The sequence below is a fragment of the Somniosus microcephalus genome, chromosome 11 (genome assembly GCF_052327205.1).
Source record: "Somniosus microcephalus isolate GS21.2 chromosome 11, FLI_Smic_1.0, whole genome shotgun sequence".
Taxonomy (NCBI): domain Eukaryota; kingdom Metazoa; phylum Chordata; class Chondrichthyes; order Squaliformes; family Somniosidae; genus Somniosus; species Somniosus microcephalus.
The window spans coordinates 189,882,561-189,898,100 of record NC_140997.1 but is presented as its reverse complement, the minus strand read 5'-3'; the positions used below and the strand labels follow the sequence as shown (position 1 = coordinate 189,898,100).

General features: G+C 44.2%; 1 protein-coding gene across 3 annotated transcripts in view; it reads right to left on the bottom strand.

The window, feature by feature from the left end:
• fhit (fragile histidine triad diadenosine triphosphatase) overlaps window positions 1–15,540 on the bottom strand; it is a 1,230,589-nt gene that overhangs the window by 412,849 nt on the left and 802,200 nt on the right. For all 3 annotated transcript variants that reach the window (XM_086001534.1, XM_086001536.1, XM_086001535.1), the window contains 2 exons: window positions 10,114–10,259; window positions 6,844–6,873 (listed from right to left, as the gene is read on the bottom strand). In XM_086001534.1, the coding sequence (XP_085857660.1) occupies window positions 6,844–6,873; window positions 10,114–10,259 (176 nt within the window). The remainder of the gene's footprint in view (window positions 1–6,843; window positions 6,874–10,113; window positions 10,260–15,540) is intronic.

Below are 15,540 nucleotides of genomic sequence, written 5' to 3'. Positions count from 1 at the left end.
ATTAAGTTACTGAGGGACTGAAAACACTTGGCTGTGTTACAAAGATTTACAAAACTGCCAATTTCCTTGGTCAATTTATAGAAATCCTGATGTGAACAGAATGTTTCTTGGCAAACTAGTTACATATTTATCAGGAGTCAAGCATTGTTACGGTGAGCTCCAGTGAGGGACGCGGCAGGTGGCTACTCAAAGGCCTGTTTCCACTCTGCTTGTTACTGTGGAAGACCCGCAAGTTCTCTTAATATGTGAAGCTGCGAATGTTATTTCTGGGGTCAGAAGTTGAACATAATTCTCTCATCCTTAATTACAAAGTGAACATTCATCCAATTCACAATTAGGATGACAATAAATTTATTCCAAGAACAAGTCGCTTACACTATGCGATACGGTAGTGAGTTATATTTACGAGGAAAGCCATATTTACAAGGAAGGCTGCGGGTTCAATCCCTGGTCAGTGCGGAGTTTTGTTGACCTCAGCAGAGGTGGATGATTGAACAAGCAATTAGGCTCAATGTCCTTGGGTGAATTAGGAGTTGTAAAGCTGTCCATGGTCAAAAACCCTGACACTACCCAGTCTAATGCATGAAGATCAGCACTTGGATAAGGTACCAGAGGACCATTGCTGTCTGTGGAACAATGCACCATCTTAAGTTATAATAAGGGAAGGTGGAGAAAAAAAATCAGAGAGAAAACTGCCGAAAAAAACCAACCCATTCAACAGCAGTACCAGCAATGTTAGGGCAAGTTTTTGTTAACCAAAGCTATTAAGGGATACGGGTAAAAGCAGGTATATGGAGTTAGGTCACAGATCAGCATTGATCTCAATGAATGGCGGAACAGGCTCGAGGGGTTAAATGGCCTGCTCCTGTTCCTATGTTCCTAAGTAAAGCTTAACGAATGTCCTCCATTAATTTTTATCTGCTTGTGGAACATTGGATACTGTACAATCCATTGTATTAAAAATAAACATAGTTAGACATAACTGAACTAAACAGAGCTCGACTTATAAATAAATTCTTTCACTTTTAGGCATTTCATCTGACTGGTATTGCCAAATAATGTTCAAGTTGATAGATTCAAGCAGATTATTATCTGAACGGCAATAGATTGGGAAAAGGGGAAGTGCAACAAGACCTGGGTGTCCTTGTGCACCAGTCGCTGAAGGTAAGCATGCAGGTGCAGCAGGCGGTTAAGAAGGCAAATGGTATGTTGGCCTTCATAACGAGAGGATTCGAGTACAGGAGCAAGGATGTCTTGCTGCAGTTGTACAGGGCCTTGGTGAGACCACACCTTGAGCATTGTGTGCAGTTTTGGTCGCCTTATCTGAGGAAGGATGTTCTTGCCATGGAGGGAGTGCAGCGAAGATTCACCAGACTGACACCTGGGATGGCAGGAATGACGTATGAGGAGAGATTGGGTCGATTGGGCTTGTATTCACTAGAGTTTAGAAGAATGAGAGGGGATCTCATTGAAACTTATAAAATTCGAACAGAACTAGACAGACTAGATGCAGGAAGGATGTTCCCGATGGCGGGGGAGTCCAGAACCAGGGGTCATAGTCTAAGGATAAGGGGTAAGCCATTTAGGACGGAGATGAGGAGGAATTTGTTCACCCAGAGAGTGGTGAACCTGTGGAATTCTCTACCACACAAGGTAGTTGAGGCCAATTCATTAAATATATTCAAGAGGGAGTAGGATATATTTCTTAAGGCTAAAGGGAGCAAGGGATATGGGGAGAAAGCAGGGACAGGGTACTGAATTTGGATGATCAGCCATGATCCTATTATGTGGAGATGCCGGAGTTGGACTGGGGTGGACAAATGTAAAAAGTCACACAACACCAGGTTATAGTCCAACAGTTTTATTTGAAATCACAAGCTTTCGGAGCGCTGCTCCTTCTTCAGGTGAAGTGGAGAAATGCATAAAGACACAGCTTATATAGTCAGAGAATCATGTCAGATGTTTACAGGTAGCCTTTCCAACTGCCATTTATCACACCTCGGCAGAGAGATAATCACAGCAGTCAAAGGTGTGAATGGTGTCCAAACAGGTCAGTCAGGGAAACATTACATCAAAGAACAATGAGGTGGGGTCACAAGGGGTCAAATATTGCAGATGCTGGGGTCTGTATGAAAAACAAAAAAAGACAAAAAACATTTTTTTTGGCTGGAAATCACAGCAGGTCCGGCCGCATCTGTGTAGAGAGAACAAGCCAATGTCGACTCGAGTCTGGATGACCCTGCCTCAGGTGGGGTTACATGTAGCGTGACATGAACCCAAGATCTCGGTTGAGGCCGTCCTCATGGGTGCGGAACTTGGCTATCAGTTTCTGCTCGACGATTTTGCGTTGTCGTGTGTCTCGAAGGCCACCTTGGAGAATGCTTACCCGAAGATCGGAGGCTGAATGTCCTTGACTGCTGAAGTGTTCCCCGACTGGGAGGGAATACTCCTGCCTGGTGATTGTTGCGCGGTGTCCGTTCATCCGTTGTCGCAGTGTCTGCATGGTCTCGCCGATGTACCATGCTCCGGGGCATCCTTTCCTGCAACGTATGAGGTAGACAACGTTGGCCGAGTCACATGAGTATGTACCATGTACCATGTACCTGGTGGGTGGTGTCCTCACGTGTGATGATGGTATCTGTGTTGATGATCTGGCATGTCTTGCAGAGGTTGCTGTGGCAGGGTTGTGTGGTGTCGTGGTCGCTGTTCTCCTGAAAGCTGGGTAATTTGCTGCGAACGATGGTCTGTTTGAGGTTAGGCGGCTGTTTGAAAGCGAGTAGTGGAGGCGTGGGGATGGCCTTAGCGAGGTGTTCGTCGTCATTCTCCAAGGTGGCCTTCGGGACACACGACAACGCAAAATCGTCGAGCAGAAACTGATAGCCAAGTTCCGCACCCATGAGGACGGCCTCAACCGAGATCTTGGGTTCATGTCACGCTACATGTAACCCCACCTGATGCAGGGTCATCCAGACTCGAGTCGACATTGGCTTGTTCTCTCTACACAGATGCGGCCGGACCTGCTGTGATCTCCAGCCAAAAAAAATGTTTTTTGTCTGTTTTTTTGTTTTTCATACAGACCCCAGCATCTGCAATATTTGACCCCTTGTGACCCCACCTCATTGTTCTTTGATGTAATGTTTCCCTGACTGACCTGTTTGGACACCATTCACACCTTTGACTGCTGTGATTATCTCTCTGCCGAGGTGTGATAAATGGCAGTTGGAAAGGTTACCTGTAAACATCTGACACGATTCTCTGACTATATAAGCTGTGTCTTTATGCATTTCTCCACTTCACCTGAAGAAGGAGCAGCGCTCCGAAAGCTTGTGATTTCAAATAAAGCTGTTGGACTATAACCTGGTGTTGTGTGACTTTTTACATGATCCTATTAAATAGCGGAACAGGCTCGAGGGGCCGAATGGCCTACTCCTGCTCCTATCTTCTATGTTTCTATGTTTATAAGATGGTGCTCAGTAAAGTGAAGCCTGCAGCAGGTTAACTTGACAGGGTGGCAAATACTCCTGTCATAACAAAATTGGAAATCAGGCCTGGGAGTGTTTGAATTTAGCTCATTCTTTGATTTGGCAGAATGCTGAGAAGTACTGTAGCTTAGTTCACTGAAACAGGGTTTATGGAGGGAGATAAAATACAGATATTCAGCACAGACAGCAGTTATAGTTCAGATGAGTTAAATGCAGGCAGGTCACAGGTCACTTACTCTGTGCTGTTACTATACATTCCACCAAACAGCACTTTTCTGAACTATCTTTGTGGTGGATTTTTGATTTCTCTGAGAGTCTTACACTTTAACCAATACCCTAAGGGAATCACCAAGATGCTGAACATTTGAAGGTACTGTGTGTTCAATCTCTTCTAAGCCAATTATGTTTAATTAATTAGGGAGTCTAGTCGAGAAAAATCAGAAGCTAATACCAGCAAGGTCATGAGTACAAATGTTAGAAATATGTGGTTATTGTTGTTTTCCTGCCTTGAATCAGTGGCTAGCACTCTCGCCAGTGAGTCAAAAGGTTGTGGGTCTAAGTACCACTCCAGGGACTTCAGCACACAACCTAGCCTGGCACGTGAGTGCAGTAATGACGCCGCTGTCAGAGTGGCGTCTTTCAGGTGAGACGTTAAACCGAGGCCCCGTCTGCTCTCTCAAGTGGACGTAAAAAATCCCACGGAATTATTTTGAAGAGGAGCAGGGGAGTTTTTCCCCAATGTCCTGGCCAATATTTAACCCTCAAAACCAACATTATTAAAACAGATTATCTGATCTTAATCTCACTGCTGTTTGCGGGGTCTTGCTGTGCGCAAATTGGCTGCCGCATTTCCTACATTACAACAGTGACTATACATCAATAGTGCTTCATTGACTGTAAAACGCTTTGGGACTTCCCAAGATCATTACAGGCACTATATAAAGACAAGCTATTTCTTTTCTTTCCTTATCTTCATACTCTTCCCTTGGAGAAAAGTGTGAAATAATGGAAGGATTCTCAGGCCGATTCTCAGTCTGACAGGCTGCAACGAGAATGCTTCTTCCATGGCCATAATTATCTTTACACCAGTCGATAGGGTGGTTAATTCTATATGGCAGGAGGGTTTTATGAGCTCCCACAACCCATATGATGGGGGGGGGCGGTCATTGGGGAGCACTGACACCCACCAGATGTGAGTATTCCACTGGATGTCAACCTAAAAATCAGAGCTGGAGCTCCAAACTTGACTCCCTCGCTCGTTCGAACCTTCTGACTCAGAGGTGGGAATGATTCAACTAAGCCAGGGCTTCACTCCACAAACATGTGTTGGGCTCCATTCTCCTACATTTACCCTTAAACCTGGCACAAGCCACTATCTGCACAAGTTACAACATTTGTATGTGTCTTGACAGAGTCTCCTCATCCGAATATCATAATTTAAAATTAGGTTTTCTCAGACTAAAAATATTGTTTTCTGCACAATCTGGTAGCAAACCATGTCAACCTCAGCAGCATGAAGCCCATGGGTTTTTAACATCCTCATCGGCACAGCCTCAGTCATAGCAGCATTTGACCGCGGACAGGAGCGCAGGAGGCCGCTGCCGGAACCGAAGGAACGGCCCTGGCATTCAGGTAAGTTGCAGGAAAGGGGTTCGGGTTGGCTTACGATTTGGGGAGGGAGAGTTCCTCGGGGCAGGGGAAATCTAAACCTTCCTTGTCGGACCCGGAGGAACATCCTTCTCCTGACCCCACAAGGAATGTCCAAAAAATAAAATGACAACTTTTTGGGCCTCTTCTGGCCTTGACTCTTCTTCCTGCTAGGTTGGCCACACCAGCTTCCCCACGCAGAGCTCTGGTCATTAAAGCATTCGGGCCCCGAGCCAGACCTGCATATTTAACGAAGGACCCCACCGGTTTCCGGCAGGCGTCCTTTCCGCCTGTTCAGAAGAGCAAGCTAAAACAGGAACCTGCGAGAAGAGCGCGGGGCCTTGGCAGCTAAGTCCCACAGGAAAATTGAACTGCCAGCCCCCGCCTACTTTCTGCCTAGTGGGCAGGATTAAAATCAGCACTATAGACACAGATTTTGTTGGAAGTACTGGGAGAAAGGAGAAGGAGGGACAGCATTTTGAGAGTGGAGGGGGGAAGCAGAGGGAGCGAGGGAACGAAAGAACCTCCAACTGAGGAAGCAGGAAAATTTGAGTGGCAGATACGAGCACAGGGAGACACACAGAGGGGGTAATTTTCCCTTTCATGGATCAGCTGCCCATTGCTTTTGCTTTCCATTGAAGTCGATGTAAAGGAAAATGAGGCAGAGTGTATAATAAGGTAGTGGATCCGCAACTGCCAGTTTCCTGCCCACATCGAAAGTGGAAAATTACTCCCAGTGACTTTTCAGGGAGGGGGGAGAAAAGGAGACCATGTGAGTGGTGGATGAGGGAAGAATGGAAGAGATGCTTTGTTGTGGAGGTTGTAGATAAAGGAACTGGTAATGGAAATGACTTTGTTCAGAGGAAGGAGAAGACCCCTTTAAAGTGGGGAGGGAGTAGACGAGAAAGCCTGCACATCTCTGGCTCTGCTGGGAGGGGAAAAGACGATTGCTGTCAGGGCTTTATGGGCACATGTGGTAAAACAGCGTATGCTTCAACTCAGTGACCAATTCCACCAGAGATTCAATTTTGCTACAGATTCAAGTTTTATTTAAAATATTTATAGCAGCTTTCAAAAATGGCAGAATATCACCCAGTTTTAGCTGCAGATAATCAGCTGAAGTTGCTTCGTGATTGCACTTTGTCACTCTGGTTGTCACAGTTATGCAAATTTCTCTGCATGGGGCTGAGAATTTCTCTTTAATCTATGGGTTGAATTGCTTGTACAAGCTCAGAACCCTTTCTAAAACACTGCGTGTGGCTGGATTAGAATCCTTTCTGAAACACTGCGTGTGGCTGGATTCATTGAACTGCATTGATGTTTTATTTTTCACCAAACAGCCTATCATGTCGGCAGTGAAAATAACATTCACTGAAAGTATAAAACCGCACTGGATGTCTTCGTGTTCGGCAAACAAATCTCTATGCGACCTAGCTTTCAAAACCGCACTACACCCAAAGATAAACCTGCCGACATTTCTTTTTAAGATAGGTGTCCTTCTGGGAAGAAAATGTAAGTAAATATTAAATGAGTTTTCTCTGATAGGATTATAAATAATGTTCTATTGCCAAAACAATTATGCATTTCAATGATAAGAAAACTGTTATGTGGCTGTATGGACTCATAACTCAAAACAAAGAGCTCTTGTTCCAACAAAGACATCATGAATCATATCTTTCGCAGCACAGTAAAACTAATATTAAAAGGCACTCACATTCACAGTCTGCCCAGCTTCAGGACCATCCTACAAGAAATAATAAAAGAGGAAAGCATGAGGTATTAATGATTCACAAGAATTCAGTGACAGTCAATTAAAGCATTCATTTGAAAAACAGCTGAAGCTAAATGACAACGTTACGCGATCTAAACAGACATACACTATTGCAATCAGTTTTATTTAACATGAGCTGGGCAATGATGCTGGTGCTGGAAACCACACTTGCCTCCAGAAAGATTGTGAAAACACAGTCTCTTCTTACTTAACTCTTTGAAAGGTAATAATTTGGTCCAGAACATATTCTTTAAGATTATTTCTCACCTCTTCTTAAAAACTGCTGTTTGACAGAGACCCATTGGCCCTGATATTTACGGCAAGGTGGAGAGACGGCGCGGGGGGGGGGGGGGGGGGTGAGGGCAGTAATGGCAGGGTGGGGATGGCAGGAAGGGGAGAGATGGCGGGGAGGGATAGGCCACGGGGAGGGGAGAGGCTGCGGGGAGGGATAGACTGCAGGAAGGGGAGAGATCGCGGGAGGGGGCGATCACAGGGGGGGTGTGGGGCGGTTGGATGATCTCATGGAAGAGAGAGATTGCGGTAGGTTTGCTTGAGGGGCCAGTGGGAAGCACTCCTGCTCCTTCTGGCCCACAAGCAGTGCTGGAAAAGCACTTACCTGATGGATGTGGCAGTTCCTGCTTTCCTTTTGCTGCCAGGTTTCCCGAGCCCCAGGAAACCCATGCTGGAGGCATTAAATTCAATGGCTCCCAAAAGCTGAAGCCTCATTTAAATATTACAATTACCGACCCGCCGCTCCAGAGCGGGTTACTTGACCGGCCCCAAACCCACCGCGGTTAAACCAGAAGCAGGCGCGTTTGCAGCGGGTTGGGGTCGGGTTTGACATTTTTTCTAATTTAGCAGTCCCTGCGACCCGCTCCCGCCCATCGTGGGGGTGTTAAAATTACCTCCATTATGTCAGGTCACTGTCCCGCTAGGACGGCTCTGGTAACAACACATATGGGAAGTACCTGCCTCCATCCCAGAACCATTGCATTTTAATAACGGATGCATTTTCAGACTGGTGTGCAAACTGATTCAGAGCTACCCAAAGCACGCTGCTAGCAAAGTGTGTAGAATTTTCTTTCCCTTTAAAGGATTAAGCAAGTTCCTTCTTTCTGCTTGACTATTTTCAGTACAAGTAAGGTTTTCACAGGAATGTTTCATCCATTGTATAGCAACACTTCACCACAACAGATATGTTAGAGGCAGAAACCGGGTGGGCAGTTAAAATTGGCCAGGATACTTGCCCACCGACGACCCACTCTGTTCCCAATGTCTTCCCATTTTAACCTGCTCTCTGAGCAGGCAACAAGGACACCTACCTGAGGGTAGGCCCCTTCTTTAGTGACGTCATTGGTCCCCGACTGCAATTTTATGTCCGAGTGAAGAAGCCGTGTATCTTTCCTGCCAGATGAATCTAGCGGGAAGCGGAGCTACGACCAGAAGCAGCCCAAACTGGTAAGTTTCTTTTTTTCCTTTGCTTGTGCTTCTCAAAGCCCCATAAGCAAATTTTAGGTTTCCCCTTCCCGATCCCAAGACCCCCTCCCGGCAGCTTACCCGAGTGCTGGCGACCAGTACTTTGATCTCAGCCGATAGCCTCCTGCCACCCAAAATTACACTTCTGCCCGCCAGCGGCTGCCTTCAGATGGTTTTGGGTGAGCAACTACCTGGGACATGCAGCTGAGGCCCGGGAGTTAAACCACTGCAATCTGTAACCTCATGGTCCGGCATATCCTCACTCCTCCATCACCATCAAGCCAAATGACCAAGGCTGGTTCAACATGGACTGTAGAAGAGCATACCAGGAGCAGCAACAGGCATACCTGAAAACGGGGTGCCTACCTGGTGAAGCTACAACACAGGACTGCAGAAGCAGCATGCTATAGACAGAGCTAAGTGATCCCACAACCAACAGATCAGGTCAAAGCTCTGCATTCCTGCCACATCCAGTCACAAATGGTGGTGGATAAATAAGCAACTAACGGGAGGAGGAAGCTCGATGAACAACCCCATCCTCAATGCTGGTGGAGCCCAACACGAGTGCAAAAGACAAGGCTGAATTGTTCGCAACCATCTTCAGTCAGAAGTGCCAAGTGGATGATCCTTCTTGGCCTCATCCTGAGGTTCCCACCATCACAAATGCCAGTCTTCAGCCAAGTCGATTCACCCCACATGACATCAAGAAACGGCTGAGTGCACTGGATACAAGAAAGGCTATGGGCCCCAACAATATCCCAGCTGTAGTGCTGCAGACCTGTGCTCCCAAACTAGCCGCGCCTTTAACTAAGCTGTTTCAGTACAGTTACAACACTGACATCTACCCAACACTGTGGAACATTGCCCAGGTATGTCCTGTCCACAAAATACAGGACAAATCCAACCTGGCCAATTACCGCCCCATCAGCCTACTCTCAATCATCAGCAAAGTGATGGTAGGTGTCGCCAATAGTACTATCAAGCGGAACTTACTCACTAATAACCTGTTCACCAATGCTCAGTTTGGGTTCTGCCAGAACCACTTGGCTCCAGTCCTCATTATAGTCTTAGCCCAAACATGGACACAAGTGCTGAATTCCAGGGGATGAGGGGAGAGTGACCACTGTGACATCAAAGCAGTATTTGACAAAGTGTAGCACCAAGGAGCCCCAGTAAAACTGAAGTCACTGGGGATCAGGGGAAAAGTCTTTAATGGCTGGAGGCATACCTGGTTGTGGACTAAAGGAAGCTGTGTGACATGTCTCCTATAGGGAACAAGAGGTGGGGGGAGAAAAACACTCGAGTTAAAATGAAAGTTAAGAAGAAGCTGAGCTGCAGATGGCTCGCTTATTTCTTCCTCTGCCAATCTGCCTCTATGTTTCAGTTGATTGCCTTTCTTCTAGTGAACAACGAATGTAATCTTCTAGGATTATGCCACTTTTGTCAAATAACATGTCTTGAAAATGCGAGCCATTTCTACCATATTTACACAAAGGTGAACCTCATCACACTGACAGCCAAACAACCAAATGCTCAGTGCAGCAGCCACAGGAAAGATGCAGCAAGTAAATGTCTTAGAATCTGTCAAACGAACAGCACTTTTTGAAATGCCCATGCTTCAAATTCCTCATTGGTACAATCATTCTAAATACTGTACTGTATGTTGCAGAATTGAAATATTTCCAGTCAAATAACTGTTTATTCACTATTCAAAGGAATCACCGTTAATTTACAAACCTGAATGGCAATGGTTAGAGATGTTACTTTGAAATGCTGCTCCACGACCTTTGCAACTTTCTGGCTTGTCTGAAACAAGTCCGTCACCTCCTCTGGTTGTAGATCTCGAAAACGCTCTGCTGGCCTGATTGGACACACTAACACATCTTTATTGTGTGTAGTCAAGGAAACATACCAAGAGAAAAATCTGAATTTCAACAATATCTTTGATCACAATGAGAATAAACTACATTTAACAGCAACAGCAAAAATGCACAATACTGAACGGCCTTTTTTTTCATATATCATCTGTGAAAAATATATTTATTTTCTGTAAGCTTCTAAAGTCGAATCAGAGAAATGCATGTCACCATATATTTCAGTGTTCAGCAATGAACACCAACACTCCCAGCAGTTAGTTAGTTTTCTGATGGTTGCTCTTCAAACAAAAAAAATGTTGAAAAAAAACGAAGGTGTTTGTCCCTTCAAGAACAAAAAACATCCTGAAACTCCCTTGCATGGGCTTCCCTTTCATCAAAATTTCTTTCATATCAGTGGAATTTATCGCAATGTTTGACTTTAAACTGTTAACTTGAAAGCCTCACATTCAAGTTAAGTTCCCAATCCAGCAACACATGCTGGAATTTCCAGCAGCTATGTTACAGTTGGTAAAACCCAATTTTCATAATCCTTAACCTGTACCTTGAAGTTTATTGCTGAAATTATATAGCTGCTCATGCCGAATGTGCTAATCCACTGACTGCCACGTTAAACTGAAGAGATAATGCTCGATTGATAACACTGACATTTGCATCAACTTCTACAACTGCGCTTCAGTTCATGTCATGTGATTCAATAACCAGAGCGTTACACCTGTTAAAGTCCACCACGACACCGAAAATTAAATAAAATTGATCCACGGACTTCAATTGTACACTTTGTACGTAAGACATCATGGAATATATTTGCAGATAATTAGACATCTTGGGATTCAGCTGATGAGCCACTCAACCTTCACTCCTGCAGTTTATGACAGCATCTGAACCATAACATAATTGGCTACCATGTAACTCAGTTCCGTTTACGTCTTATCCTCTGTGGAATGGTTATATTAATAATCATTCTCATAATGTGATGACCTACAATTTTCATCTGCTGCCTTTAGTTTACCTTAGATCCATTACAATGCCAAATGCTGAACTTCAGACTGAGAAATATTGGAGTGGGAACAAACTGGAGCACAACTTGCAGAGAGAAACAGAGTTAACATTTCAGGTTGATGACCTTTGGTCAGAACTGGAAAAATTTAGAGATGTAACAGATTTTAAGCAGGTCCAGAGGCAGGGAAAGAACAAAAGGGAAGGTCTGTGATAGGGTGGAAAGCAGGAGTCATTAAAAGGCAAAAGGGATGATGATGCAAGGCAAAAGGAGATGGTAATGGGACAAATAAAGAAACAAAAGAGGAATCTAGAAGAGGTGTGAAATAAAGAATAGATTTGCCTTTCTAATCTAGGCTTTATTAACTTAAAAATCCTGTAGCACATCTTCAACACCCAGTCCCAACTAAAGGCTGGAAAGAACTGAATTTAAGATGGCCACCACAAATCACATGACATCAACTACCAATGAGATTACAGCATATATCCCAAAGCAGGAAACAAACAACCAATCACAATACTTCTTACTAAACATAAAGAATAATCACCACAAGGTGTAAATGGGAATGGCAGGATCATCAACAGCTGCCATGTGAAAAAAAATAGGGGCAGAGTTATGGTCTTCACAGCACAAAATCTTTATGAATTTGTATTGAGTTGTTCTTGAAAGGTCAAGTCATCTCTGACTCAGTTACAATCTGCCGCACAAGTAACCAAACTGATTAAGTATAAGCTATTTTTGACACTGTTTCTAAACAATGATACTCGTTTGAACCTACACCTAATTAATGTTTTTTGGTGCTTACTCTGCCTTTACTTATAAACAGTTCAAGCAGTGGAAGTTACAGGGCTATGGGAAGAAAGCAGGATTGTGGGATTCATGTTGGATTGCTTTAGCAAAGAGCTAGCACAGACATGATGGGCTGAAGAGCCTCCTTGTGTGCTGTAAACTTCTATGGCTTTATAATTTTTTATTTGATCCCTTTTATCTTGATCTCTTTGAATCATATAGCAAATCTCTACTACACTTTGTTTTCCTGCAAGTCCCTTTCATGTTTTTTCTCTGTTTTTTGGATACATACAAGTGCAAAAGTGGAAATGATGATAAAATAAGTTATTTTGATACACAAACTCTTTTTGCTTTCACTCTTTATCTCTTTTATTTTTCCTCTCTTGGCCTTTCTCCTGTCCTTCAGCATCAAACAATACTTGTACAGCAATAGGCCAGCAAACTGGGAGATGTGGATTGGTACTGTAAATGTTGGCATTAGTAGGCATAGTTAAACCTATAAAGTTGGAAAAGTCAAAGGCCCTGAAGCAAGCCAAGTAAGCAAAACCTACAGAAATTATAGACTCATAAATCCTATTTTATTTATTGAGGGTCTTGTTAGTGCTGACTGGCTCCATATCCATACCCTAGTACAGCATACACAGAGGCTTAAATAACCTTCAGTCTACTTTCAACAAGTACGTGACAAACATCCACCAATTATCCAAAAGGCAATTAAATAGAACCCATCAGCAATGGACCACATCGGACACAATTTCCTTGATGCATGACAGGGACTATAGTGTACAGAAAGACAGGAAAACTAACAGCAATATTTTCTTGTGCAGATATTGTGTACATCACAATTAGATTATTTCACCAATCAAAAATTCATGAAGCAGCCCTAACCCCTTCCTGTCCACTGCTGAAATCACCAGAAAGAGGAAATGTGTAACATGCCGGTTGTAATGCACTTTGGAAACGAGAAGACACTAAAATCAGTCCATCGAGTCCCACAATAACCACTACAGTTTTTTTTAAAGGACTGGGGAAAAACTGGAATAGAAATCAGTTTAATTTGGTGGGTTCTGTTCACTTTGCCTCGTATCTGCTGCAAGGCTGATTTGGGTTTTTAATTCGATGGCCCAGAATCGTCTGCAATGACGTAACTTGTGACACCATCCCAACATTTTGCAGTACATTCTAGGGTGAAGTGCACATGTGCAGTGACATTTTTTAATGTTTGCAGCCCCATATAACTTCCCAGAATTTATGGACTCAGGAGCAGAAAACTGAAGAATGACTCAGTGTGTCCAGCGTACTATCAAGGCAACAATTTGTCGATGAATGATGAGAATTGTACAGCTGTGCTATTTTTGTTCCAGTAGAATCAGAATTCTGTCCACATATTTTTAGAAATCTTCAAATAAGTCTTTCCTAGCTAGCAATCTATTCCTTCAGTTTACAACTATCGTGATTCATCAAATTATACTTAGATAGAGATTTCCATAACTTATAATAATGTCAAGCTTGAGGGCTGAATGGCGTACTCCTGTTCCTATATTCCGAGTAATGTTCCACCATTGGCGGCTGTGTCTCCAGCTGCCTAAGCTCTGGAATTCCCTCCCTAAACCTCTCCGCCTCTCTACTTCTCGTTACTTCTCATTCCTCCTTTAAGATGCTCCTTAAAACTTACCTCTTTTACCAAGCTGTTGATCATCTGCCTTAATATCTCCTTAAGTGGCTCGGTGTCAAATTTTGTTTGATAATGCTCCTGTGAAGTGCCTTGGGATGTTTTACTACATTAAAGGTGCTATATAAATGCAATTGGTTGTTATTGTTGTTGATGCTTTGCTATTTGAACTGGCTCTATAAGAACAATTGTTCTATAAATAAAACCACAAACATAACTGAACAGTAGTTGGCTGAAGTAGATGTTTAATTCTGCTTCCAATGTATCACAATAAGCATTTCTATACAGGAACTATATTCATGGCTTTTCAGAGAACTGCCAAGAAGTCATGAATTCTCTAGATTCTAATCTAGGTTATCAAAATGGAAACTATTAATGTGAAGGAAATCTCTTTGCCCGCAAATGAGGTGCATGACTATGAATGACTAAGATACAGTTCATGAGATACATGGGGCAAAATAGTACACGTCATTGTCAGCTTAGGTTAGTTTGTTGAACTCTTGCCTCTTGAGTAAGAGGGTTGTAGGTTCAAGCCTCACTGCAAGACATGAATATACAACTTAAGCTGACACTTCAGTGCCGTACTGAGGAAGAGGCACTGTCTTCCGGAAGAAATTTTAAACTAGTTTGGATAGATGTTAAAGATCCAATGGTGCTATTTGTAGAAGAGTGGAGAGTTCGCCCAGCATCTGGGTCACGGCCCTCCTTCAACCAGCACCAGACCCACAGCAATGTGGTTGACTTTTAACTGCCCTTTGAAATGGCCTAGCAAGCCACTCAGTTGTATCAAACCGCTACGAAAAACAACAATAAGAATAAAACCTGATGGACCACCCAGCATTGACCTAGGCACCAGATTCGGCCACAACCCAGCCCAGTCAACCCTGCAAAGTCCTCTTCACTAACATCTGGGGACTTGTGCCAAAATTGGGAGAGCTGTCCCACAGACTAGTCAAGCAACAGCCTGACATAAGCAAACTCACAAAATCATACCTTTCAGCCAACATCCCAGGCTCCTCCCTCACCATCTCTGGGTATGTCCTGTCCCACCGGCAGGTCAGACCCACCTGAGCTGATGGCACAGTGGTATACAGTCGGGAAGGAGTGGCCCTGGGAGTCCTCAACATTGACTCCGGACCCCATGAAGTCTCATGGCATCAGGTCAAACATGAGCAAGGAAACCTCCTGCTGATTACCACCTACCGCCCTCCCTCAGTTGATGAATCAGTACTCCTCCATGTTGAACACCACTTGGAAGAAGCACCAAGGGTAGCAAGGGCACGGAATGTACTCTAGGTGGGGGACTTCAATGTCCGTCACCAAGAGTGGCTCAGTAGCACCACTACTGATCGAGCTGGCCGAGTCCTGAAGGACACAGCTGCCAGACTGAGCCTGCAGCAGGTGGTGAGACAACCAACACGAGAGACCTCGTCCTCATCAATCTACCTGTCGCAGATGCATCAGTCTATGACAATATTGGTAGCAGTGACCAACGCACAGTCCTTGTGGAGACAAAAGTCCCACCTTCACACTGAGAACACCCTCTATCATGTTGTGTGGCACTACCACCGTGCTAAATGGAATAGATTCAGAACAGATCTAGCAGCTCAAAACTGGGCATCCATGAGGCATTGTGGGCCATCAGCAGCAACAGAATTGTATTCGACCACAATCTGTAACCTCATGGCCTGGCATATTCCTCACTCTACCGTTACCATCAAGCCAGGGGACCAACCCTGGTTCAATGAGGAGTGTAGAAGAGCATGCCAAGAGCAGCACCAGGACTACCTACAAATGGGGTGCCAACCTGGTGAAGCTACAACACAGCA